Here is a 26,904-nt window from a genome sequence, read left to right as displayed (position 1 = left end):
CCCCGCCGTGCACGTGGCGAAGGCTGGGATCCATAGGCGCATGCGCGGAGAGAGAGAGTGAGTGAGAGAGAGAGAGAGAGAGGGAGAGAGAAGGTCGGAATTGGAGGGTCGGGCGGCAGCCGGTTCGATCCCTGCTTCCACGCGCTGTCGGATCGGGTGAGTGGCGGTCGCGGGAACGAGGGCCCAGGGGACGGGGTTGTCCAGATCGGGCGTGGGGACTCGCAACAACAGAAGTCTGGGTCCCCGGAGAGGGGTGGCAAGCCCCCTCCTCTTGTGTGTGCGTGCATTGCAGACCCCTGACCCAAATGCGTCGGGCTAGCTATCGGAGATACGGCGGGCGCAGAGCCCGGAGTTACGACCCCCGGCGGCCGATAGGGCGCGTGACGGCTTGCAGACCCCTCCTTCCTTCCCCGAATTTGGGAAGGGAGGGCGTGGGAACGGTGCGGAGGCAGCCGGGCGGGTCCTGCCTTTGGAAGCCGCGGGCAGCGCACCTGTCCGGGAAGGTGTTGCGTAAGGCGGCTCCCTCCCCTCCCCTCCCCTCCCCAAGGCAGACTCGCCCGGCCAGACACCCCCCCCCCGCCACTTTTGCCCCGAGGGGCTGCTTTCCTCCCCCTTCTGGCTGGGGAAGCAGCACCCCCTCCCCAACTGGGCTCCGTGGGGTGGGATGGCTCCCCCCCCCGCTCCTCCTATGCAGCCCCCACCCCACTTTTGCCTGGAAAGCAGCTCAAACTGGCCCAGCCCCCTCCCCAGAGAAGCAGCGGCGTCTTCCTGGCCCCCACTTTTATGTCTAGCCCCCCCCCTCCATCCGCCCCCCCTCAACTTTTGCCCCGAGGATTTGCCTGGAAAGCAGCCCCCTCCCCTTTCTGGCTGGAGAACCACTCCCTCCCCGTCTTCCCTGGGATACCCGGACCGAACCAGCTGAGTGTCCAGCTGATATGGCTACTAGTGGAGGATGCTGGGAATTGTAGTTCCGCAGCCCCCCTCCCACCCCGGCTTCCAGGAGTGGTTGACGGGGGGGAGCCAGGGGTGCTTGATAGACCCCCCCCCCCCCTTCAGAGCCAGATTTCCTCCGCTGGATTTGGTACTGTCTCCCCCTCCCTCTCCCAAGGTTTTGGGGTTTCTTGGCAGACGGGGGGGGGGGGACGACTCTAGTTTGAGTCTCTGCACTGGGAGGGGGATGCAGTCTGGAGGGAAAGGGGGGGCTGTTTTGGGCGGGGGGCTTGGTCCTATCCTCCCATCCTTTTCAATGCAGACCCTGCCGGTGGCATTTGCCCCCAGGGCTGAGGCAAGGGTTCAGTTTGTCCGCTTTGCCACCTCCAGATGTGTGGCTGGGCTGGTTTGGGGCCATCGCGGCTCAGGCTGCAAGTCAACCGCCCTGTGAGTGCCCCCCCCTTCGTCTCCCCCCCAGAAATGCTTTGATTTCCCAGAGAGGTTGCAACATTTCCCCCCCTTCCCCCGCTTCCTCTACGGCCTGCCTCCAAAGCCCTCTAGGCATCCTCTGCCCCTCCCCCTCTTCTGAAGCCCCCTGGCATGGGGGAGCCCTGTCTTCACCTCTCCCCTGTACCCCAGCACCCTCCTTCCTTCCCCCCCTCCCCCAGTCAGAACCCCCATCGCTGGTTGGTTGGCTCTCTCTGGGTGAGAAAGTCCCTGATCTCCCCCATCAAGGCCGGAGCAGAGGCTCTTGGTGGTCCCAACATTGGTTGGTGGGTTCTCCTCCCCCCTCCCCCTCCTCCCCCTCGCAGGCCAGGCTCATGCAAGGATTGGGGAAGGGGACTCTTGAGGTCCTCTCGTCCAGCCCCGGCTCAAAGAGGGAATCCACGAGAAAGCACCCTGGCGGAATGGAGTGGAATGTGGAATATGGAATATGGAATAGAATAGAATAAGGAATGAAATGAAATAAATAGAATAGAATAGAATAGAGATTGGAATAAATACAGAAGAGAAGAGAATATGGAACATAGAAGAGATGGTATAAATGGTATATGGAATAGAAAATGGAACAGAATGGAATAGAAGAGAATATAGAAGAGAATAGCTGGAAGGGACCTCGGAGGTCTTCTAGTCCAACCTCCTGCTCAAGCAGGACAGAGGCCCCTTTGAGAAGAGGTGCCCACATTTGGGGTCTCTGGGGTGGGGCTGCTCTGCCCGTTCAGAGGCACCTCTGGCAATTGAGGGCTGCGTCTCCGATTGGGCGAGGTGGGCTCTGGGTCACGGGGGGGGGGGAGTGTCAGGGCAGGGCCCTCTACAGGATTCGGCTTGGTGCCCCAACTGTTCTCGCTGCCTCTGCTTCTGACCATGTGGAGCGTTTCTGAGTTCAAAATTGATTGTTGTCTGCAGGTAGTCCTCAAATTTACGACCGCAATTGAGCCCAAGATTTATGTTGCTAAGCGAGACAGTGGCGGAGTTTTGCCCCGCCTTGCCCTCTTGTTGAGTGACTCCCTGCGGCGGTTTAATAATAATAATAATAAATATTTATTTCTTAGTGAGTTTAGTGAGTCCCATGGTTGTTAAGCGAATTGGGCTTCCCCCTTGACTTGTCGGACAGTCGGTCGCTAATGGGGACACGGCGACTGTCGTAAGTAGGAGCCAATCGGGAGGCATCCGAGTGTAAATCGCGGGGGTGCTGCAAGTGTCATAAGTGTGAAATAAGGTCCTAAGTCAATTCTTTTCCCTGCCGTTATAACTTCAGTCACTAAGTGAACTGTCATAAATCGAGGATTACCTGTAGTGATAAATAGGGAAGTGGTCCCTTCCAACTCTGTGATTCTGGAAGGGTCTCTTGCTCGAGGAATGGGTTGACCTCTGAGGTCTCTTAAAACTCTATTATTTTGTAAGGGTCTGCAGCTTGAGCAGGGGGTTGGACTAGATGACCTCAGAGGTCCTGTCTAGCTCTATTCTGATTGGTTTATTTATTTATTTATTTTGGGGGTGATAGGGAGAAAACGGCTGGCTTCCCGGCAAAGCCACCAAGGTCAGTTCCTACATCCGTCCAGCAGCCGCTGGGAGGAGGGGGGGGTGTCAGGGGGAGCGGGGGGGGGGTCTGACTCACCAATGCGCCCGCCAACGGCCAATTCTGGCTAACTGGTGAGTCAGATCGTCCAGAAGCCGAGTTCAAGTTGTGTTTGCGTCAGTTCGTGCCCCAGGAGGGAGGGGGAGTAAGGGCAGGGGTGTGGGACTAAGCCCTTCCCCTTGATACAGGAACTCCTCGACTTACGACAGCTCCTAAAGTGTCCCTTCTGCCTTCTGATGGCCCGGAAAAAAGGTCAAAATCCAGAGGTTTAGCAAGCGGTTCGTATTGACGATGGGTTACAGCGTCCCGGGGTGGGGTGGGGGGCTCACCTGGTTACGGATCTGGGAAGCCAGATTTGACTTACGAACCAGGTGACTCACTTAACGACCGCAGGGGGTTCGCTTAAACACCGGGATAAAAAAGAGTGTCAAACGGGGCCAAACTCCCTAAACGTGTGTCTCCCTTAATGGTGGGTATGTTAGGCTCAGCTGCGGTCGTAAGATGGGGACGCCCCAAACTTCCAACGCACCGGTGTGGTGGCATCCTCCAGGACTGCTAATGTGCTGGGATGGGGGGGGGGAGACACCCAATCCACATCCTGCCACATCCCTCCCTCCCTTCCAAGACCCCCTCCCCAATACTCCCTCCCAGGATTAACCCTGCGTTGTCTGGCCTTCCCTTTCAGGCCTCCCCCCCCAATGCATTTTCCTCCTTTGAACTGGGGCCTCGACAGGATTTGGGTGGGTGGGTCCCAGATGAGGCTGGGACACCTCTTTGGGGGTCCTTACTGGGTCCCTGGGCAATGGGAAAGAAGGGGGAAGGTAGATAGCCGCAGAGCCTTTCCCCGGGGAGCCAGGTGTCTGACTTTGGACCTTTGTTGGCCTCTGGAACTACCCGCCACTGGATGTTAGCAGCTGCAGGGTTTCAGTGGGGTGCTTGGAAGCGGCTGTTCCTTTCCCTGCCTCCCTCCTTCTGTCCACATCAGGGTCAGCCCCGCCGGGGGTCCTTTGGGATGAGGGTTGAGTAAGAGAATCACAGAGTTGGAAGGGACCTCGGAGGTCATGTAGTCGAGCCCCTTGCACCCGGTTGGCGCCGGACATCCTATCTAGATGGGGGGGGTCAGTTTGAGCCGCGAATGGATTTGGGGTGGGGGCTTCCATGCACCACACCTTTTTAGAGATGGAGCATTCATTTGGGGGCTGCACGCAGAGGGGTGGTGGGTGGGCCCTTGGGGACAGCTGGTTGGATCCTGAGGTCAGACTGGAAGACCTCCAAGGTCCCTTCCAAATCTGTTGTTCTCATTTGGGGAGGGGAGGGGGTCTCGATGGCTCCACTCGATCTGTGGGGCAGGGAGAGGGTGAAGGGAAGACCCAAACGCCCCCTGGGGTCTAGCCAAGCTCTGTGGGGAGAAGGCATAGGGAGCCCCCTTCCCATTTCCACTGAAGCCCCTGCCTGGAGGGAATGCGGGGGAGGGGGCTCCCTGTATATGTTTGTGTAGGTGTGTGGTGCGTAGGAACATGCAAAAGGGGAGCTTGGTGCAGTGACTGTGTAAATATAGGTGGTCCTCGTCTTATGACAATGGCTTGTTTAGAAATTCAGAAGCTGGGTTTCTCGACTCACCTATGTGACGGTCACAGAGGCCTTCGGGGGGGGGAATGTGGTCACGTGATCCCCTCTGCCGACCGGCTGACAAGCAAAGTCAAGTCTGCTTCTCTTAACGACCATGTTACTAACTGAAGGGATTCCCTTAGCAGGCACGGTCGCCAAATCGGGACAAAACGTGACCCTTGGCGATGGGAATGGTGGCCGTTTGGTCGAGGACTCCCCGTATGGAGGGCCTAGCCCACCCAAGGGCAACAGCCTATGGGGGGGGATGGTAGAGAGGCCGTCACCTCTGATCTTGCCCCTCCCCACACAGGGACAAGCGGGCACGGCCCTGGCACCCTGGCACTGGGCTATGAAGGTGTCATTGGGGGGCCACCCCCCTCCTCCCCAGTCAGCTTGGCAGGTGCCCATGATGGAGGGGGCAGCTGACCCACCCCATTTTGCCAGGCTGCTGCCCTTCTGAGGCCTGGCAGGGGGCATTTTTACGAGGGGGGGGGAGCCCGAGGCTGTCACCATCCGTTGGTAGCCTCGTGAGGCCGGGCATCCCCTCCTCCCTGGGGCGGGGTGTGTGTGTGTGTGTGTGTGCAGAGGGGGGCACGGGAAGGAAAGTGAGAGTGCCCCGGGAGGAGAGTGGCACTCACACCCCGACAGGCAGAAGTTCCTCCGGGTGGGCAGAGGGCGTCCTGGGATGGAGCAAAGCGTCCCCCCTCCCATCTGCCCACAAGCCGAGCCCTCCCCTTCCCTTTCCTGGGGGGGGGCATCGGGCGGTGAGGAAGCGAGGAGGGGACGGCCGGGAAGAGTGGCGGAGGCTGCAACCGAGGGGGCTTAGGAGGCTTGGGGGGGGGGGGGCGGTGAAGGGGCATTTTGCTGACTCCAGGGAAGAACAAAGAGACGCCCTGCCACCCCCACCCCCCCTTTGCCCCTCCGGGTATCCAAGCTGCCTGGTGCTGCTGTGCCAGGGAGAGCTGGAGGCGGCAGGTGAGGGTCTCCTTTCGGGGAGGGGCGTGTGTGTGTGTTTGTGTGTGTGTGTCAGCCTCCTCCCTCCTGAGCCGGCCTTCCGCCTTGGCACAGCTGCTGCACTGGTTGCGGGGGAGGGTGCCCGGTGGGCTGCTGCCAGTCTCCGAGGCCGGCCGGTGCTCTGGGTGAGTCGTACGTGGAACCCGGCCCCTTTTGCAGCAGCAGGAGGCCCGGGAGCGATGGGTGAGTCGGGATGGAGGCGTCCCGGCCCTCCTGGCTCTTCCCACTGCTGTGATGCCCGGTTGGCAGAAGGGGCACCCTTTGGCTCCTGGGAGATGGGCGTGGGGCTGCCAGGGTGAAAATGGAGCATGGGAGCCCGGCAGGTCAGTTTGGGGGTCCCTGGGGGTCCCCGGGCACGCTTAGCCACCTTAAGTCGGGTCACTCTCATGCCAGTGTCCCCACAGATTGGCCCACCCCCCTTCCTTTTCCAAGCCAGGGGTGGAGTCTGTGCTCCCCCCCCCCTCCAACCTCCTCTCTGAGGAAGCTGCATCTCCCTCCAAATTTCAGCATCGCCGGTTCCTCCAGCCTGGCTGGGACAGGAAATGCCAAGCAGCGGGCATCCAGGAGCTTTGGGTACCACCTCGCAGACAGATGGATTTTGGGTGGGGGGTGGTCTCCACGTGCCAGAAGGGTCCTCCTTTCCCCTCGGCCTTGGCAGAGCTGGTCCCACAGGTGGGGGAGAGGCCAGAATGGCTCCCATGGAGAGCAGGACGGCCCCCTTCCTGCCACCCGGGCACTGCCCGCCTCTGGACTCTTGTGGTTTCTGGTGATTCACCCTCAGTTGTGTTGGAGTGGGGGGGATGTGGGGGAGGGCTATTTTCAGCAGGCGTGGGTGACTCCAGCTCTGCCTGGGTGGGCCACCCTCCCCATGGCGTGGTGTCTGCTCTCCTGTCTAAAAATCATGCCCTTTTCCAGCAGCCGGTAACCACGTTGGCAGGGAGGGGGCATTGAGACTCGCTATCTGGAGGTGGAGCATGCACCATCCTGGCAGCAACTTCCCCCCCCCCCACTACCACCACCTTGGCTTCTGCAGCCCCTGGGCACGAGAGGGAAAGGGTCCTTTCCTCACCCAGATTGGCCTGGCATGGAAGCCTTTGCCAGCTGGGAAAGGGAGCTCTCGGGGCTGGGTTCAGCTGGGGTCCTTGGAGGTCTCTCAGTCGGGGGGACAGGGCTCATCTGGGGCAGCAGGCATCAGGAGAGGCCGAGTTAACAGGCCCGCTGAGGGGCAGGAGGCCACTGGATGCCCTTGCCAGCCCCCTGCCTGCTCTCTTTCTTCTAGGCAGGGCAGGGGGCTTCCTTGTGCTCGGGCTGGGGTCTGGAGTTAGCCAAACCGATGCTTCTCCAATGCCACCCAACGGAGGAATTTGGAGGGCACTCTGTTGCGGCTGGGGCCGGGCCTTCTCTCTCTGCCAAGGAGGGAGGGATATTCCTTTGGGGGGGGAGGGAGAGGGTGAGACCCTCACCCTGCCTGCTGCCTCTGCCCCTCCCCCACTGGGGGGGAGGGCATCCTGAGGAATCTGGAGCGGTTGGAGCCAAGCCTCCTGGGTGGCAACGCTGTGCCCGTAATCGCCTTAGCCGGGCCAGCCGGGACTCGTCCCTGGAATGCAGCCGCGGAGTTGCCAAATCCTGCTTCCTCCCCCCCCTTCCTCCCTCCTTCCATGGCTCCAGGGTGGCACCAGAGGGGGCAGGAGAAGAGGGGCCTGTGGAAGGAAGGATCCCTGATTTCCCCCACCCGGCCCCTGGAATGTTGATGCCAGGCTGGTAGAGGGGCAGAAGCCTTGGCCAGCCCAGCTGCGAGGAGGGTGGGCACCGGAGGTTACCCTGGGAGGGAGGGGATGCCCCCACCCATGCCCTGCTTCCGGGGTGCCCTGTGGTGCCCGCCTTGTGGCCCTCCTGGCCCTCAACAGGGGATTCCAGTCTGGGCTGCCAGCTCTCCTCCCCCACCTGTCCCTGCCCGGTAGCATCTGAGCTGGGGCCAAGGGACAAATCCCCCTCCCCTTATTTGGGGGGTGGGGTTTCTACTGAGGAAGGGAACGCTAGAGAAGCCTTTGGCATGGGGAAGGGGGAAGCAGATGTGGGGCCGGGGGGGGCACCCCTGGCATCGGGGACGGGCATTGGAGCAGCCTGATCTTCTCTGTCATGTGTTGTGTTCATGGAAAGTGTGTGCCACGGGTGGGGTGGGGGTTTGTGCCATCTCCCCCCCCCCCAGTTCCCAAGCGGATGAGCCAAGGTCTTGTGAGGGCGAGTCACCCCCCCCCCCGCTGCCCACTTCCGCTTCCCCCTATGCCCTTCCATCATCCCAGGGCATAGAGGCTCTGGGGAAGCTGAGGGGCAGAGGTGAGTGCCCTGGCCGCAGCTGAGCTCCATGGCTTTTTGGGGAGGGGGAGATGGGGGTCAGGCCAGCCAAGGGTTTATGGGTCCCGCAAACGCCAATGAGAAATCAGCCAGCGTGATTAGTGGGAGGGAGGCACTCTGCAGCGACCTCTGGGCCATCGTAAAGCCCCCTCCCCATAAAGCCCCCTCCACTTGGGGCAGGGAGGGGGCCGGGATGATGGCAACAATGAAGGGGCCGCTCAGTTTGGGCTGGATCAAACCGGCCGCATGCTGGAGCTAGGATTGATTTTGCCGCCTGCCGAGAGGGAGCGGAAGGGCCAAGACAAACGTGGGCGCAGCCCTTGCCCGGCAGCAGGGTGGAGGGGGAGAGGCAGGGGGACGGGATGGGGGAATCCACTAGCCGGGGCTTTTCAGTGGGCTCTGAGGATGAGGCTTCTGGTTTTGGTGACCCCAGTTGCCCCCCTGCCAGCTTTGGCCACCAGCCCCAAACCCCCAGCTGCCCTCCTCACACTGCCAGTCCCGGAGGGCTGCGTGCCACTCCCAAAGGCTGGCACCGAAGGAAGGAGACCTCTTGGGGGGGGGGGTGGACAGGCGTTTTGCCCTCCGTCCGCCTGGCTGGCTCAGCGCCTGGCAGCGTGGTGCCCGAGGGAACCGGGCAGGCCGTTTGGGAGGGGGGCCAGCGGAGGTAAGCCACCTAATCCCTTCTGAAGCCTGTCCCGCACTCGTGACCCACCGAAGACTGGAGGGGCAAAGTCCACCGGTTAATGATTGGCAGCAAAGGGCCTCCCCCACACCAACTGGCAACGCCCTTCCTGCCGGCCGGTGCCTACGACCGACTGCCGGCAGCCTCGGCCACCAACTGGTGGTTGTGGGGGGTTCGTTTATTCGGGACCCCCGTGAATGGGTCCCGCGAGCCTTAACCTCCTGCTTCCCTGTTGGGCGGGGGAGGGGGAAGGGATGCAGCCAAGCGCCTTCCTCTGTCCGTGGCTCAGACCGGATGGCATGGGGAGAGCTTTGAGCCAGCAGCCGGTTTATGGGAGCTTCTCCCGGGATGCCAACCGTTTTGGGGAGGGGGATTCGGTTGATCGCTCGGCACGTTTCACAGATCGGACCCCTGCAGCCCCTCTGGCGGGGCCACCTCCATGCGAATGCCAACCCGCAGGTGGCCACGGAGCCCCGTCACAGCCCCGACCCCCAAGGTGGCAAGGCTGGCACAGGGAGGGAGGCACTCAGGGCCCCGAGAGACGCATCTTTGGCCGGGGAGTTTTAAGACGGCTCAGTCCCTGCTGTGTCGCTTGGATGAGGACTGTTCCCAGGGTGGGTGGAGGGGATTAGTTGCCCCCCTCCTCACTGACCCCGCTTCTCCCCTGCAGGTTATGGTGCCGCCACTCCTTCCTCTGAGCCCTAAGGAGAACGAGAAAGGGTAGGGGTCCGGCTCGCCCACCCACCCACCCACCCACCCGAGGGTTGCCATGAACCGCGGCCGGGTCTCTGCCGAGCACCGTCATGTCGTCTCTGGCGCCTCCCAAGGGGTGAGTTCCCCCTCCTTCCCTTTGGAGGGGATTGGATTCGGGGGGGTGAGGGGTTGCCCGCGGCTGGCATCTCCAGCCTAATGGTGGGCACCTGTGGGGTCTCGGGGCAGTGGGCCCAAATGCCGAGGAGCAAAGGAAGGGGGAAGGGAGGTCAGAGTCTGCTCCAAAGCCAGCTTTCCTCCCCCCCCCCAACCCATATGGGTCAAGGAACAGGGGGGGGCTGGCTGCCTCCCCCCTCCCTGTTTTAGTTCCCTGAATATGTGGGGAGGGGGAAGAGGCAGAAGAGAACACTGTCCGGCCGCTGATTTATTGGGTGAGGAGGGGAGTAACTGGGGGGGGGGAATATCCCGAGTCTGGACTGCCACCCTTCTCACTCCTCTGGAGCAACCCTAGGAGACCATCCTTCAGACCCTGCACCCCTCCCTCCCTTTCTCCCTCCCTTCCCCATTGCCCAGCCTGGATCCCAGAGGTCATGTAGACCAAGACAGCACCCAATGGATGGCGCTCTTCAGGTTGTCCACTTACCCACATCGGCCTGTTTGTGGGGCGGGTGAAAGTCAAGGACACCCACCCACTGGCCCGTTCATCTGGGGCAGGCGGGGCAGGCTGAACACGACCCCCTCCCCACTTTGGAGGCTAGGAGAGGGAGGGGGGAGTAGTGGGACGCAGGTTTTCCTGGACTGAACTGCCATCTACCCCACCAGGAACCCAGGATGAGCGCAGTGGGGGTGGGGGGACTGGCTGTGGGTGGAAGTCTTGACCCACAGCTGTGGCAGCCAGAAAGGGACAGGGACCCGCATACGGCATGCCAATAGCTCCACCCACCCTCGCAGGCGCCATGGTGCATCCTTTGGGTGGGCCGAATGCTGTGATGTCAGGGCACGCGAGGTGTTGCTGGCCAGCTGACTACGGCCTCCTTTTGAGGCTGTTTTTCACCCTCCGGGGGCTTCAAAGAACCCCCTGTGCTCCCCGTGCTTTTGGCCCAAGAGCCAAAAAAAAAAGGTTCACCATCACTGGCCGAATGGATGCAGGGGGGGCTCGTGAGGTGTCTATGTCCCCCCTCCCCCCCCCCGGTGCCTGCTCAAAGCCAGGCTGCACCGTGGGGGAATGGATCAAAACTTTGGGGGGAGGGTATGCTATGGATCAGCCTGCCCCCAATAAAGCATGTGCTGGCACTCGTGACCCCAAAGAAAGGGCTCCCCACAGGCCCCCTCAGTTGCATTTTGGTGGGCAGAGCCCCACATTGGAGTCTGTTCAGGTGCTGAGCGTGTCTTGTGGGGGGTGTTGGTGGTTCCTGCCCTCTTAGTGTCCTCTGCAAATTTGAATGAGTTCCCCTTCTAGTCCCTCATCGTAGTCATTGATGAAGATATTGAAGAGTCCTGGACCTAAGAGATAACCTTGTAGTAACCTTCCCTTCCGCCCCCACCCCCCACCCCGCTTACTCCCCTCCCTGTTGATGTAAGGACTACTCCTTGAGTACAGTTTGTCCGCATATACAAATCCATCCGGTGGTGATGTGTTCCACCCCTCTTTTTTTTCTACCGTATCAAGATGTAGATCGCGATCTACCCTGTCGAATGCCTTTCCAAAGTCTTAACTCTACTCTGTCAACGGCATTTTGCCGGTCCGTTAATTTAGTCACTTTGTCAAAGAATGAAATTGAGATTGGTTTGGCGTGATCGGTTTTTGGCAAACTCCTTCTAGCAGCTTTGTTTGTCTCTAAGGCCCCGCAGATCTGTCCTGATAAAAGGCCCGTGGAGGGCAGAGTAAATAAATAAACAAACCCCCTCAGCAGCCCATTAAAAGCAAGCAACCTTGGAAGAAAAGATTTGGAGGCAAGAACACGTAAGGGTGACTTACATGCCTTGGGATGCGTCCCTCTGGGGGACAGATTCCTCAAGTGCCCAGGAGCCAGCCCCCCCTTTCCCCTCCCCCCCCCCGTGGATCCCTCCTTTGAATAAAAGCAGAAAGAAGGAAGCGAGAGAGGGAGGAGAAGAAGAAAAGAGGAAGGAAGGAGAGGAGAAGAGGAGAAGGAGGTTGAGAGGGAGGGAAGGAAGGACAGACAAAGGGGGAGGAAGGGTGGGAGGAAGAGAGAAGGAAGAGAAGGAAAGGGAAAAGAGAAGGAGGGGAAAGAGAAAGAAGGAAGGAAGAAAGGATGAGGGGGAGGAAGGGAGGAGAAAAAGGGAAGGAGAGAAGAAAGGGGGAAGGAAGGAAGAAAGAAGGAGAGAGGAAAAAGGAAGGGATGAAGGAAGGAAGGATGAGGGGGGAGGGAGGGAGGGAGAGAGGAGGAAAAGGGAAGAAGAGAAGAGGAAGGGGGAGGAAGGAAGGAATGGGAGGGAGAGAAAAGAGGAGGAAAGGGAAAGAGGGAAGAAAGGGAGGGAGGAGGAAGTAAAGCGGGAGGAGGGAGGGAGGCCAAGCAAGGCACAAGGCGGGCGCAGAAGTGAAGCAGCCGACAGCAGAGCAGGGCCAGCCACTCCCAAGCCCATGTGCCCCGTCTCTGACATTGCCAGGAGGCCAGGATCACTCAACTGGGTTCACAGCCCCCCACCTCACCCCATAAATCAAAGCTAAAGTGCCCGCTCAGTGCTTTCCTCTAATTTCAGAGGGGTGTTGCACTCTGCATGTGCTCAGAGGCTTTTTAGAGGCAGCTCTCAGAGGGGATGGCTGGCTGGAGCAGGAGAGGCGTTTCCCCCCCCCCCAAGAGGTGATCCGTTGTTCTTGCAGCTAGAGAGGGGAGGGGTCTTCTTGGGGGTGGGGGCACGCCTTCCCCCTGGTGATGTGGACTGTAGCCCAGCAGTGGAGCCTGGGGGTCACTTCCGAGTTTGGGGTCCTACAAATATTTGGGGCGGGGAGGGAGGAGGTGGGGAGGAAGGAAGCGGGGTGGGGATGGTAGAAGGGGGGAGCAGGGTTGGAAGAAGGGGGGTGGCTTTTCCCTGCATGGCTAGAGACCTTGCGTGGGTCACCTTGAGTCGGGGGGGGGGGAGGAGGCGGTCAGGATGGGCCAATCTGTGCTGGTGTCGGCCGGTGCGAGGGGCGCCCTGATCAGTCAATATTTGGAGTGGCACAGAGGCGATGGAGCCACCGCCCACCCGCGGACGACCTGACCTTCCCGTCTGCCCACGGCCAAATAAATCCCGCGGGCGGCCAAGAGCCGCCTTTGCAGCCGCAGCTCCATGGCTCAGGTAGGCAGAGTCTCGGGTCCTTTGTCTGCTCCCCGTGTCCCTTGCCCAAGCCCCCCCCCTCAAAACTCAGTGGTGAGTTCAGGCCTTATGTGCTTGCTCGGCAGCCGGAGCCCCCCGCATCTCCCCCCTTTGCGGGGTCACAGGAGGAAGAGGAGGAGGAGGAGGAGAAGGACCTGAGCCGGGCATTGCGCGTGGAGCGCTTTGAGGAGCTCTTGCAGGATACACACCCGCGGGGCGTGGACGAAGCCGGCCGGAGCTATAGCGAGGAGGATTTTGAATGTAGGTAGAATGGGAGGGGGCTGGCGGCCTTTGGGGAGGGGGGAGAAAAGAGGAAGGAAGCTCTTCCCAGCGTCATGGCGATGGGGAGGGGTCTGCAGTGTGATGCGGGCGCGGAGGGGTCACCCCGTGTCTCGCGGCCAGGGAGCGGCATTCTGTGGGAGTCGCAGCCCTTGCCTTTTCCCCAGACCACCGCCAGTCTTCCCGTCATATCCATCACCCGCTATCCGCCCACCTGCCCTCCGAGGGCCGGCGGAAAAAGGGCTCCCAAAGCAAGAAGAAGAAGACCCCCAGAGCCCGGGCCTCAGTGGCCGGGGAGACCCCCACCATCGAAGAGGAGGCGGAAGGGGGCCAGGAAGAGGAAGGGGAGGATGACACCTGCGACACAGAGACCGAGCCCACTCCAGAGGAGCTGCTGCCTAACAGCTCTCCCGAGGGGGTGCAGGTAGGGGCATATGGGGAGGGGGTGTCAGGGGGGGCAAGGGGGGCTTCCATCCCTTGAGCTGACCCTCCCTTCGGCCCTTCCAGTTCTTCCTGCCGGAGGATGACGCAGAACGGCAAAGCCCCCTCTCTGGGGAGCCAGCTTGTACCCCCCCTTTGCCCTTGGGGGCACGTGCCAACGCCGGGAGCCCCCAGGCAGCAGGGGCAACCAAATCAAGCAGGTAAGGAGGCCCGGGGTGGCTTTGGGGAAAGACAGGGCTGCTATGGGGCGAGGGTCCTTCCGGACTGTGAGGTTCGGGAGGCGCAGGATAGGGGAGGGGTCTTTCCTGGTTGGGGGAGAGAAGTGGCAGGAGGGAACTCTACTTTGGAAGAGCTGCAGGGGTAGTGGGTCCTCATGCTGTTCGATGGGCACAGTGCCACCTGGAGAGTCAGGAGAATGCCAGGGGGTCTGTTGGGCATCTAGAGGCAAGGAAAACAGGGGTCAATCCGTGACAGGAGTACTGGGCCCGTGTTGCTGAGATGGGCTTGTATCTTGCAGCTCCGACCTGGAGGACTCCGGGGCCGCAGGGGTGGCCGAGGGTGGCTCCCCTCCCGAACGCCCACTCTCCAAATCGCAACCGGGCCACCGCAGCTACAACCTCAACGAACGCCGGCGGATCGGCAGCATGACGGGCATGGAGCAGGCGCGCTACCAGAAGGTGCCCACCGACGAGTCGGAGGCCCTGACCTTGGCCTCGGCGGACCTGGATTACATGAAGAGTGAGTGGGGCCAGGAGGGTGGGAGAGCAGGCTTCCGGGCTGGGAGGGGAAAAGGGGAGCCCAGAACTTTTAGAGCAACCTCCAGTGTCTACGCCAGGGGTGTCAAACTCGATTTCATTCAGGGCTCCATCAAGGTTGGGATTGACCTTGGCGGGCCGGGTGGACATGGCTGGGGGGCTCGTGGCCCTCTATTGTCTCCATGGGACAGCGGTGGCCCCTCGCTGACCCCATGGCAGCCCTGCAGGTCTCAGGCTGACCGCGTTTGAGCCCCGATGGCCGCCAAGTTTTAAATCAGTGCCCCGCTGGGTCGGAGGTGTCGGGGGCCGGTCCTGTTCCCAGGGAAGCCTCGTGGGCCAGATCTCACCACATTGGGGGCTGGATGTGGGCCCCGGGCCTTGAGTTTTATACCCCAGTTCTACGCCCTCTGGCCGCGTGGAGACTGTCACCTCTTGCCAGGAAACAGTGCCTGGACCTCCCTCCTTGTTGGGAGGTATGAGCGAGGCTCGCTGGAAGATTTCCTAGGAAGGCCTCGTGGGGGGGGGGAGGTGTCTGGCTGTCCATGTCCCCCCTCCCACCAATCCTCTGCTGCAGGCCACAGGTTTGAGGACGTGCCAGGCGTCCGCCGGCATCTGGTACGGAAGAGCACCAAGGGACAGGTGGTACACCTGGGCAAGGACCGGCAGGAGGCCAGCGCCTGGCTGCGGAAGCAGGACCGGAAGCCCCACGAGGTGAGGGGGCAGAGGGGGGAAGGAAAAATCTGGGTTTGGCAGGGTGGGGCCTCTGCTTTCTGCCCCTGGATAACCTCAGATGGGCCTGTTGGGGAAACCGAGGCCTTGAGGCACTCAGGTCCACCCGCCAGAACCGAGAGGTCCCGTCTGAAGGGGGGGGGTCTTGCCAGACCCCGTTCCCTCCACTCTGAGCATTGCTCTTCCCCCCCACCCGCCACCACTCTGACCTAGGTCTTTGTGGAGCTGAACGAGCTGATCCTGGACAAGAACCAGGAGCTGCAGTGGAAGGAGACGGCCCGCTGGATCAAATTTGAGGAAGATGTGGAAGAGGAGACCGACCGATGGGGCAAGCCCCACGTGGCCTCCCTCTCCTTCCGAAGTCTGCTGGAGCTACGCCGGACCCTCGCCCACGGTAAGCAACGAGGCAGAGGGAAGGGGATTCCATGGGTCTGAGCCATGGTTTTCTCCAGGATCGAAGAGAGCCGGAGTGCTGTTGCAGTTCAGTGGGGCGGGGGCTAGCAGGTGCCAGCTGTGGCCGTGCCCTCTGAGTCCAGAGACTCTTGTGCCTGCTCGCCATGCTGCTTCTGGCGGTTTGTTACGGGTCCGGATTGTGGGAGGGGCTGGGAGGGAGGAGCCTTTTGGGTATTTTGCTGCGAGCGCCTGGGTGAAAAAAGGGAAGGGGGAAGAGGGAGGGGGAGGATGGAGGGCAGGAGGGGGAGGGGGAGGCTTTGCTGAGAAAACCGGTTCCTTCTGCCAGTTGATAAGAGGACAATTGAGGTAGGTCCCGCTTCGCTTCTCCTCTTGGTGGGGGGAGTGGGATTCCGGGGGATACTGTAAGAGACCAAGCCTTTCCATCCAGACCAAACGAGGATTCATCCAGGAGGGAAACTGAGGCCGGAGATTGATCAGACGGTCTTTGAATCGGTTCTACATTCAGGACGGAAGGACAAAGGGACCAGGAGCGGCCGACACGGGCAGCCAGAGGTCTCCCTTCTCACCCAGGGAACCAACTGGAGGGCCCCTGGCAGCCGCTGTAGCTGCTCAAGAGTGCCCTCCCACAATCCTCCCTCCTCTCCCCTGCAGGGGCCGTCCTTCTCGACCTGGATCAGAAGACGCTGCCGGGGGTGGCCCATCAAGTGGTGGAGCAGATGATCATCTCTGACCAGATCCGGGCTGAGGACCGTGCCAACGTGCTGCGGGCGCTGCTACTTAAGCATAGGTGGGTGTGTCGGGGTTACCCCGGTCTGGCCGAAGGTGGAGAAGAGGCAGGGAAAGCTCCACTTTGGACCCAGCTGAAGGACCTGGAACGCGAGGCTCGCTCATCCGCAGCATGAGGCTCACTCCTCGGAACCACAAGGGGGGCTCGTGGGGACCGCGAGGGGGGCTGGTCCGGAGCATGAGAGAGTCGCTCGTCTGGAGCGCGAAGTGTCGCTCATCCGGATGGCGAGGGTCGCTCGTTGGGACCGCCAGTTTCCCCGGAGCTCCTCTTTCTTCCTGGGGTGCTGGCAGATGGTGGGAGAGCGCCCGAGATGCTGACCGAGGCGCAGCTTGACACACACGGCGGTCTCTCCCGCAGCCATCCCTGCGATGAGAAGGAGTTCTCCTTTCCTCGCAATATCTCAGCCGGCTCGCTCGGCTCTCTGCTGGGTCACCATCACAGTGCCAACCACGTGGGAGAAGGCCCTGAGCCCACCATCACCGACCCACTCATTGGCCCTGTGGGGGAGCATGAGACGCGGGTGGACATGGAGAAGGAGGTGAGCTCCCACAGAGACCCCCGCCTGTCCGAGGGGGGCAGCCGACTTGTCCTGCCCGCCCGCCAGACAGGGAGGGGGGGGGTGAGAGAAGAACCACGGGGAGGGGGGAGGCAGACGTGGCAGCTGGCCTACCAGGTGGGAACAACTGGAGAAGATCTGATGTTAGGATGGAGCAGACCCGGGTTCAAGTCCACTGCCAATCGTAGAGTGCAACTGTGCGGACGAATGAGCTGTGGTGATAGGATCTTTGTAGCTCAAAGCTGAACGGGGGCGGGGTGGGGTGGGGGTCGCTGAGCTTGGTAAAATCATCAGTGCAAGAAAGGAGGTTAGAGACCGAACCCCATCATCTCTTCCAGCACTGATGCTGTTACCTAGTTTGGCAGTGAAAGGTCTGAAAGAAAACCAGCCACTAAATAAATTGTGACGGATGTTGAGATCAGGGGGGGCTGTGGTCCAGAGAGGTGGGTTCAAGCCCCCCTCTCACCCTCCACCCCTGTGGGTCACTCCAGCAGGGAAGCCGAGCTGCAGCTGAGCTGCATTGTTGACTAAAAAAACCAGCACGGGATGAGAAAGCGGAACAGAAAATATTTTGAGTCCTGGCAGAAGCCTTTCAGTGAAACTACAGCTACTCCTTGCTTAATGACGGGCGGTTTTTAGGACCGCTCGAAGTTTTGAGACCCTTAGAACAGGAGCTCGTGGCCAGTCAAGCAGCCCTGGCTACCCTAAGTGGTGTGGGACACCCCCACCCCAAAGTCATATGACCACGCGGTGGGCCACGGCATCCCACCTGCGTCTCGTGATGCTTTTTCCCGGTTTCTGGCAATGTATGCCTGAGAAGGGGGTTGAACTAGATGATCTCCAAGGTCCCTTCCAACTGTGATTCTGTAATTGGGGAAGGATCTCCTGCCTGAGCAGCGGGCTGGACTCGATGACCTCCACGGTCGCTTCCGACTCTGTGATTCTGTAATTCTGGAAAGGTCTCTTGCTTGAATAGGGGCCTGGACTAGATGACCTCCAAGGTCCCTTCCAACACTTGTCACTCTGTTATTTATGGGCCTCTTACTGGAATCAGGTTCGGGGGCTGGGGAAGAGTCGAGGGGCGCCTGGGGCGGCATTGATGGGGCGGCCAGCAGCCAATGGATTCCGGGGCTCATCCCCACCCCCACTCCCCTGTAGACCCTGCAGAAGGAAGTGGCCTCCCCTGTTCTGTCCGGCACCATCACTCGCTCCAAGTCGAAACATGAGCTGAAGCTGCTAGAGAAGATTCCAGACAATGCCGAAGCCACTGTGGTGCTTGTGGGTAAGGAAATTGGGGTGGGGGGATGACGGGGTACTTTAGCCCCCAAGAGGACTTGGGGGGCGCAGGCCTCAACAGACACCCCACACCTGTCATCTTCCCACAGGTTGTGTGCAGTTCCTGGACCAGCCCACCATGGCCTTTGTGCGGCTGCAGGAGGCTGCCCAGCTGGACGCTGTCCTGGAGGTGCCGGTGCCGGTGCGCTTCCTGTTTGTGCTCTTGGGTCCCGGCAGTGCCAACATGGACTACCACGAGATCGGGCGCTCCATCTCCACCCTGATGTCCGACAAGGTAGGTGCCATCCTAGGACTCGGCATTTGGGGCCGCGGCCAACTCCCCAAGGCCAGTTCTCTATGGCCAACTCTCCATGGCCAACTCCTCATGGCCAATTCCTCATGTTCAATTCTCCTACCCAACTCTCCATGCCCAACTCTCTATGGCCAATTCTGTATGACCAACTCTCCATGGCCAACTCCACATGTTCAATTCTCCTACCCAACTCTCCATGGCCAACTCTCTATGGCCAATTCCTCATGTTCAATTCTCCTACCCAACTCTCCATGGCCAATTCCTCATGCCAATTCTCCTACCCAACTCACAATGGCCAACTCTCCATGGCCAACTCTCTATGGCCAATTCCTCATGCCAATTCTCCTACCCAACTCACAATGGCCAACTCTCTATGGCCAACTCTCTATGACCAATTCCTCATGTTCAATTCTCCTACCCAACTCACAATGGCCAACTCACAATGGCCAACTCTCTATGGTCAATTCCTCATGTTCAATTCTCCTACCCAACTCACAATGGCCAACTCTCCATGGCCAACTCTCTATGGCCAATTCTGTATGACCAACTCTCCATGGCCAACTCCACATGTTCAATTCTCCTACCCAACTCTCCATGGCCAACTCTCCATGGCCAACTCTCTATGGCCAATTCCTCATGTTCAATTCTCCTACCCAACTCTCCATGGCCAACTCTCTATGGCCAATTCTGTATGACCAACTCTCCATGGCCAACTCCACATGTTCAATTCTCCTACCCAACTCACAATGGCCAACTCTCCATGGCCAACTCTCTATGGCCAATTCCTCATGTTCAATTCTCCTACTCAACTCTCCATGGCCAACTCTCTATGGCCAATTCTGTATGACCAACTCTCCATGGCCAACTCCACATGTTCAATTCTCCTACCCAACTCTCCATGGCCAACTCTCTATGGCCAATTCCTCATGTTCAATTCTCCTACCCAACTCTCCATGGCCAATTCCTCATGCCAATTCTCCTACCCAACTCACAATGGCCAACTCTCCATGGCCAACTCTCTATGGCCAATTCCTCATGCCAATTCTCCTACCCAACTCACAATGGCCAACTCTCTATGGTCAACTCTCTATGACCAATTCCTCATGTTCAATTCTCCTACCCAACTCACAATGGCCAACTCTCCATGGCCAACTCTCTATGGCCAATTCCTCATGTTCAATTCTCCTACCCAACTCACAATGGCCAACTCTCCATGGCCAACTCTCTATGGCCAATTCTGTATGACCAACTCTCCATGGCCAACTCCACATGTTCAATTCTCCTACCCAACTCTCCATGGCCAACTCTCCATGGCCAACTCTCTATGGCCAATTCCTCATGTTCAATTCTCCTACCCAACTCTCCATGGCCAACTCTCTATGGCCAATTCTGTATGACCAACTCTCCATGGCCAACTCCACATGTTCAATTCTCCTACCCAACTCACAATGGCCAACTCTCCATGGCCAACTCTCTATGGCCAATTCCTCATGTTCAATTCTCCTACTCAACTCTCCATGGCCAACTCTCTATGGCCAATTCTGTATGACCAACTCTCCATGGCCAATTCCTCATGTTCAATTCTCCTACCCAACTCACAATGGCCAACTCTCCATGGCCAACTCTCTATGGCCAATTCCTCATGTTCAATTCTCCTACCCAACTCACAATGGCCAACTCTCCATGGCCAACTCTCTATGGCCAATTCCTCATGTTCAATTCTCCTACCCAACTCTCCATGGCCAACTCTCTATGGCCAACTCTCTATGGCCAATTCCTCATGTTCAATTCTCCTACCCAACTCACAATGGCCAACTCTCCATGGCCAACTCTCTATGGCCAATTCCTCATGTTCAATTCTCCTACCCAACTCACAATGGCCAACTCTCCATGGCCAACTCTCTATGGCCAATTCCTCATGCCAATTCTCCTACCCAACTCACAATGGCCAACTCTCCATGGCCAACTCTCTATGGCCAATTCCTCATGTTCAATTCTCCTACCCAACTCACAATGGCCAACTCTCCATGGCCAACTCTCTATGGCCAATTCCTCATGTTCAATTCTCCTACCCAACTCACAATGGCCAACTCTCCATGGCCAACTCTCTATGGCCAATTCCTCATGTTCAATTCTCTTACCCAACTCTCCATGGCCAACTCTCTATGGCCAATTCTGTATGACCAACTCTCCATGGCCAACTCCACATGTTCAATTCTCCTACCCAACTCTCCATGCCCAACTCTCTATGGCCAATTCTGTATGACCAACTCTCCATGGCCAACTCCACATGTTCAATTCTCCTACCCAACTCTCCATGGCCAACTCCCCATGGCCAACTCACTGCAGCCAAGTCACTGCAACCAACTCCCCATGGCCAACTCCCCATGGCCAACTCTCTATGACCAACTTGCTGCAGGACAGGAGTTACACTACAATGAAAAAAATGTTGGAATAGAATAATTAAAGAACAAAACCAGGGACAGAATGAAACGTGAATGGCAAACCTTAAAACATTTTTTAATTGTTTAAATAATTCAATTTAATTGTTCAATTGTCCCGCAGCGAATTGGCTGCGCGGAGTTGGCCACAACAAGTTAGTTGCAGTTAGTTGGCCACGGCGAGTTGATTGTAGCAAGTTGGCCGTGGCGAGTTGTCCTTACTCTGCAACCGTCCCCTTCTGCGATTGGTCCCCAGCAATTCCATGAAGCAGCTTACTTGGCCGACGACCGGCACGACTTGCTGCAGGCCATCAATGAGTTCCTGGACTGCAGCGTGGTTCTGCCGCCCTCGGAGGTGCAGGGTGATGAGCTGCTGCGAAGCGTGGCCCACTTCCAGCGGGAGATGCTGCGCCGCAGAGAGCAGCAGGAACGGCGGCTGATGGCCGGGGCAGCCCTGGAGCCCAAATCGCCGGAGGAGAAAGGTAGGCTGGGGAGGGGCTGGGGGCTGCAGACCCTTGCGTCGGCTTTGGCCGTGTGTGTGTGTGTGTGTGTGTGTGTGTGTGTGTGTGTGTGTTAGTCTCTATGCCCTGGTCCCTCTGTTGCTTCTGTCCACACATAACATAAGGCAGACTGAGATCTGTTCTGGGACATGCTGAGTGCTGATTTTCTCAAGACCCTCTCACGGGGGGCAGGCTCTTATGATCAGAGTGGGGGGGGGGGCTCTGGCAGGCCTCCCCCTCCCTGATTTTCCGTTTGCCCTTCCTCCCCAGCCTTGCTGAAGCTGAAGGTGGAGGAGGAGGAGGAGGAAGAGTTGGAGGCCGATCCTCTTCAACGCACTGGACGACCTTTTGGAGGGCTTGTCCGGGATGTCCGTCGGCGTTACCCCAAGTACCTCAGCGATTTCCGAGATGCCCTGGATCCCCAGTGCCTGGCTGCTGTCATCTTCATCTACTTTGCGGCCCTCTCACCTGCCATTACCTTTGGGGGGCTTCTGGGTGAGCGAGGGGGGCGTGGCTTCGGGGCCACAGGGGAGGGAAGGGAGCTAAGGCTCAGGGCCCTTTGAGCCTGGGCTCCCCCATTGTCTGTTCCGGGTGAAGCAGAGCCCCTGGCTTCTTCAGGCCTGGGGTTGGCTCGAGGACCCCTGGGGCCACGGGGGAGGCAAGAGAGAGGGGGGATTGGGACCCCCCTAAACCTCAGCTTCCCCCTCCCCCTCTTCCAGGCGACAAGACCGAGGGTCTAATTGGGGTCTCGGAGCTGATCATTTCCACGGCCATTCAGGGCGTTCTCTTCTGCCTCCTGGGGGCTCAGCCACTCCTGGTCATCGGCTTCTCGGGGCCCCTCCTGGTCTTTGAGGAAGCCTTCTTCACGGTGAGTTTGGGGGCTGCCCAGATTTCCGAGGGGTGTCCGCTCAGCTACAGTCCCTCTGCCACATTCCCTAGATCGGAGGGGGAGGCTCTCCGCCTCTTGCAAGCAGGGCCCCTCGGCGTTGTTCCCCTCCCCCAGCTCGTCCCTCCTGATCCCATGGAGACAACCCTCGGACCGCCGGGTCTTTGTCCTCTTTTTGCCCGTGGGCAGTTCTGCACCTCGCACGGGCTGGAGTACCTGGTGGGCCGCGTCTGGATCGGCTTCTGGCTTGTCCTGATCGTGCTGGCCATTGTGGCCTTCGAGGGCAGCTTCCTGGTGCGCTTCGTCTCCCGCTTCACCCAGGAGATCTTCGCCTTCCTCATCTCCCTCATCTTCATCTACGAGACCTTCTTCAAGCTCATCAAGGTGACCGGAGCAGGGAGGGGGTCCCACCGCCAAGACACGGAAAGGGGCGGACGCAGACTGAAACTCAAGCAGAACGGCCGGGAAGGGGTCCTTGGTGGCAATGATGGCCGAGAGGTTTCTCCCCCAGGTGACGCCTGAACCCCTTCTGCTCCCTCCTTCCACCTAGATCTTCCAGGCACACCCGCTACACGGCTGCAAGAACGGAACCAGCGACATTCCGGGACTAGAGAACGGAACAATCATCCCTGATGCTTCGGAAATGACCTGCCAGCCCAACACGGCCCTCCTCTCGCTGGTGCTGATGGCCGGCACCTTCTTCATCGCGTTCTTCCTGCGGAAGTTCAAGAACAGCCGCTTCTTCCCCGGCCGGGTGCGTGGCCTGTTCCGGGGGTCCCGGAGGTGGGGAGGGTCTGGGGGAGATGTTGTCAGCAAACGGAAGCGGTGCTGCAGGGGAGGAGGCACGACACTCCACGCGTGCTCAGAGGCTCCTATGGCTGAGCAGGTCTCTCCGGGCAGGTCCGGCGGGTGATCGGAGACTTTGGGGTGCCCATCGCCATCCTCCTCATGGTGCTGGTGGATTCCAGCATCCAGAAGACTTACACTCAGGTAGGAGGGGAGATTCCTGGGGTCCCCTTGGAGTTTCCCCGCAAGGGAGGTCTGACCATGCAATCCCCTCCCCAGGCATGCCCCCTGGCTGGCTCGCAAGAGGCTCTGGCCGGCTCCTGAGCAGCCCCTGCTTGCCTCTTTCGCTTTTATTCCACCCCCCCACCCCCCCGCTCCAATTTTTTTCTCCTGCTCCTCCCCCCCCCCCCCCCCAATACAGAAACTGTCGGTGCCCAGTGGCTTCTCGGTCACGTCCCCCGACAAGCGAGGCTGGGTGATCAACCCTCTGGGCAGCAGCAAGGTTTTCCCCGTGTGGATGATGGTGGCCAGTGTGCTGCCCGCCGTTCTGGTCTTCATCCTCATCTTCATGGAGACGCAGATCACCACGTGAGTGTTCCTGGCCTGGGGGTCCTCTTCCTGTCCTCCCCTGCCGACCTTTGGGGCTCACATGGAGAGAAGCCCCCCACACATGTCCCGCTTCCCCCTCTGCCCCCAGGCTGATCATCAGCAAGAAGGAGCGGAAGCTGCAGAAGGGCTCCGGCTTCCACCTGGACCTGCTGCTGATCGTGGCCATGGGCGGCTTCTGCGCTCTCTTCGGCCTGCCGTGGCTGGCGGCTGCCACGGTGCGCTCCGTCACGCACGCCAATGCGCTCACCGTTATGAGCAAGGCCGTGGCCCCAGGGGATAAGCCCAAAATCCAGGAGGTGAAGGAGCAGCGGGTCACCGGGCTGCTAGTGGCTGTCCTTGTGGGTGAGTCGTTGTACTCCACCGTTGATCGCAGGGTGATGGTGGACTGACGCGGCCGACTGTTCTCCCCCGCTCTGTCCGCACGGCCTTGCTGCTCACTCCGGCGTCTGGATGTGGAAGGAGGGCTGCTGTGGGGCTGTGAGGGGGAGGGACTGAGCGCCTCCTTCCTGCCCCTCCCTCCAGGCTTATCCATCGTGATCGGGGACCTGCTGCGCAGGATCCCGCTGGCGGTTCTCTTCGGCATCTTCCTCTACATGGGCGTCACCTCACTGAACGGGATCCAGTTCTACGAGCGCCTCCACCTGCTGCTCATGCCCCCCAAGCACCACCCGGACGTGCCCTATGTCAAGAAGGTCAGGCTCTCCGGACACAATGCTGTCCCTCCCTGTGGGAGGGGGTGGGAGGCCTGTGGGTCCTGAGATGCTCTGCTTTTGTGATGTCTCTCCGCCCCCCCAATCCTTCTCTGTCCCTCCTTTCTCCTTCCTTCCTTTCTCCCTGCAAAGCCTCTCTCCTCCCTCTTTCTCGCGAGGCCCAGCCCCTCCTCTGGATGCCGCCCAGTTGGTGATGACATTGGCACGGGCAACTGTGCCCGGCTGGTCTGCTACCGGCTCGGTGCGATCTGCCTTTGTTAAGCTCTTTCCGAGGGAGCCTCTGCCCCTTTGGCCTTTTCCAGATCTGCTTGCTCTGGTGCCCGGAGGCAGCTGGCACATTCCTGGCACGTCTGGGCTCCGCTCCCTTCCCTTCGCACCCCTTTTTCCAGCCGAAACTGGTTTTCCTTTTACAGTGTGAGTTTAAGCTTCTTCCGCCACATCTCGTTTCCACCTGTTTTTATAGCTCTGCTGGCTTCTTTTGATGGCCGCGCCATCTATTTGGGGGCATAGCCCATGGTTACGGCAGTTCTTGTCACGCTCTTTGACGTACATGCAAGTCGGTGGGCTCCAACACCACTACCCCTAGGCCGACACAACCACACAGATCTCTGGGCTACACACAGAGAAGCACTCCAAGGCTAGTACTCACTGCTTACTACTCCACTCTTTCCTCCTCCTGCACCCCAACTACACGTCATTGACAACCGTCCATTTAGTAGACAGTTCAACATTACGATGGCACTGAAAAAAAGTGACCATTTTGCACCTTTGTGACCGTCCGGCTCCTGTGAGCCTCCTGGCCGCCCGCAGCCCCCCTCGCCCCAGGGTCACCCTGAAGGTTGCGTTTACGCTTGCCCCTCCCACAGAACCATCCCTTCTTTCCACCCTCCCCCCTGCTTCAGGCCACCAACCCAGAAAGGTTTAGGTCCCCTGCGTTAGTCAATTTCAACCATCCCAGATAATTTTTAAAAAGTGAATGGTGGATATTCCCATCCCACTTTGTCCCTCTCCTTTGGCACGCTTTCTTTCGGGATTCCCTTCCGTTCGTTTTTTAAATATGTAGAGTGTAATTCTTGTCCCACTGCGAGTTGTCGTAGCTCCTGCGGCAGGCTTCCTTTGTGACTGGCGCCTTTCTGGCTGCGTCCAGGGAACACAACCGGCGTGGAGGGCGGTTGCGGTGTTGTCAGGCTGAGGGCCTTGGGAGGCCACGGGCGGAAGAGATGCCCGTGGTTGGAGCACTGGCAGAGACGGACCCCGAGTGGGCCCTGCCAAGGCTCTCAGCCCAACTGGGGGCCCAGCTGGCCAGCCCTGCTTGGATTTACGCACGCAACAGGGCCCCGTAAATCCCAGGACGATTCACTCCTTTTCCTGGGCACGAAGGGGACACACATTCGCCTTAAGTAGGAGGGAACCTTGTTCGGCTTGCCATGTTGCGTCGCGTGTGTATATGTGTGCATCGTGTCGCAGGTGTGGCTGCCTACAACTGTCTACCTCCCTCCCCCAACCCAGCCTCGCAGGGATGCAAACGGGGGGACCAGGCTGCCCGCCCAACACGGCCTCCTTTCGCTCCTCCGCAGGTACGAACGATGCGAATGCACCTGTTCACGCTCCTGCAGCTGGCCTGCCTGGCCGTGCTCTGGGCCGTCATGTCCACCGTGGCCTCGCTGGCCTTCCCCTTCATCCTCATCCTCACCGTGCCTCTCCGGTTGTGCCTGCTGAGCCGCATCTTCACGGAGCGGGAGATGAAGTGTGTAAGTTTGGGCTGCAGAGGTGGGGGGGGGGAGGCCTGGTCCTGGAGGAGGCCAAGCCCACCACCCATGTGGGTCTCTCCCCCCCCCCTGCAGCTGGACGCGGCCGAGGCGGAGCCCATCCTGGACGAGAGGGAAGGGGTGGACGAGTACAACGAGATGCCCATGCCGGTGTGAAGAGAGGAGGCTGAAACCTCGGATGCCGAGAGCTGACACCCCCCCTCCTCTCACCCCAGTGCCTTTGCGTGTCAATATTGGAGGAGGGGGCGGCCTTGAGCCCCTCCTGACCCCTTGCATGGTCTGTCTGCGGAGCAGCATCCCCCACCCGGGGCCCCATCAGCCGCTGGAGAGCTTACGCGCACCCTTCAATTCTATGCACCAGCCAGAGGGGGGTTCGACCCCTCCAGGGAGGACCATGACTGCCTTTAGGGTCTCAATCCACAGCTTTATCAGAGGTTGGGGGGGGGGGGGCTGGGAGAGAAATCGGTTGAGACAGGACTGGGCCCCGGCCCCATTGAGCCTCCCCCCCACCCCCACATTCAGGTCAAGGAAAGCCAGGAGCAGGAAGTTGGCCCCTAGCCACGGGAGGGGCCTTTCTTGGAGCAGGTTCCTTCCCTCTCCCCTCTTAATCCACTGGGCCAGGCAGTGTTGAAATCGGGGTCCAGGGAGGAAGGAAGCAGGGGGGGAAATGTTGACGGATAATAAAGCAGAGGGCTCCTGTATGGGCGTCTCACTAGTTTTGTTGTTGGGGGGAGGGGTGTCTCCCACTTGGAAAAGGCGGCCTTGCATGGGGTTCAAGAGGTCAGCCAAGGAGATAAAACCCACAGGTTGCTCTGCTCTGCCACCATTTTCTCCACTAAAAGCCCCCCAATTCTCTACCGCCCCAGGAAAACAGCCGCCCAGGGGAGGACCCAGAGATGCAGGGCAGCCTTGGCCAGGCCCGTCTGCCTATGGACACCGAGCCAGGACTGGGCATC

At 59.7% G+C, this 26,904-nt stretch overlaps 1 protein-coding gene across 4 annotated transcripts; it reads left to right on the top strand.

The window, feature by feature from the left end:
• The first annotated feature begins 25 nt into the window (after positions 1–25).
• Positions 26–26,649, top strand: LOC309400367 (anion exchange protein 2-like). 4 transcript variants are annotated; one of them, XM_081968801.1, is made up of 23 exons: positions 26–156; positions 9,340–9,498; positions 12,785–12,959; positions 13,145–13,401; positions 13,485–13,618; positions 13,936–14,156; positions 14,748–14,884; positions 15,116–15,296; positions 15,968–16,103; positions 16,461–16,641; positions 17,818–17,941; positions 18,045–18,229; positions 20,945–21,170; positions 21,459–21,683; positions 21,908–22,056; positions 22,264–22,458; positions 22,625–22,828; positions 22,975–23,064; positions 23,282–23,448; positions 23,558–23,811; positions 23,992–24,161; positions 25,757–25,930; positions 26,024–26,649. In XM_081968801.1, the coding sequence occupies exons 2-23, from the start codon at positions 9,439–9,441 to the stop codon at positions 26,102–26,104; spliced, it is 3,726 nt and encodes a 1,241-aa protein (XP_081824927.1). In that variant the 5' UTR covers positions 26–156; positions 9,340–9,438; the 3' UTR covers positions 26,105–26,649. The 4 variants fall into 4 exon arrangements, with proteins under 4 accessions (XP_081824927.1, XP_081824929.1, XP_081824928.1 ...); XM_081968803.1 differs by lacking the exon at positions 26–156 and adding an exon at positions 2,555–2,575; XM_081968802.1 differs by lacking the exon at positions 26–156 and adding an exon at positions 5,406–5,593.
• The last annotated feature ends 255 nt before the right edge of the window (positions 26,650–26,904 follow it).

The sequence above is a fragment of the Natrix helvetica genome (assembly GCF_964273705.1).
Source record: "Natrix helvetica genome assembly, chromosome: W".
In the NCBI taxonomy this organism is placed as follows: domain Eukaryota; kingdom Metazoa; phylum Chordata; class Lepidosauria; order Squamata; family Natricidae; genus Natrix; species Natrix helvetica.
Note: the sequence above shows the minus strand (reverse complement) of the source record. Positions and strands in the feature narration are given on the sequence as shown.

Bases quoted from the DNA above. Each gene is read 5' to 3' on its own strand.
- LOC309400367 (XM_081968801.1), top strand. From the start codon at position 9,439: ATGAACCGCGGCCGGGTCTCTGCCGAGCACCGTCATGTCGTCTCTGGC. The intron at 22,057-22,263 runs GTGAGTTTGGGG...GCCCGTGGGCAG, and splicing joins TTGAGGAAGCCTTCTTCACG to TTCTGCACCTCGCACGGGCT. The intron at 22,829-22,974 runs GTGCGTGGCCTG...CTCTCCGGGCAG, and splicing joins GCCGCTTCTTCCCCGGCCGG to GTCCGGCGGGTGATCGGAGA.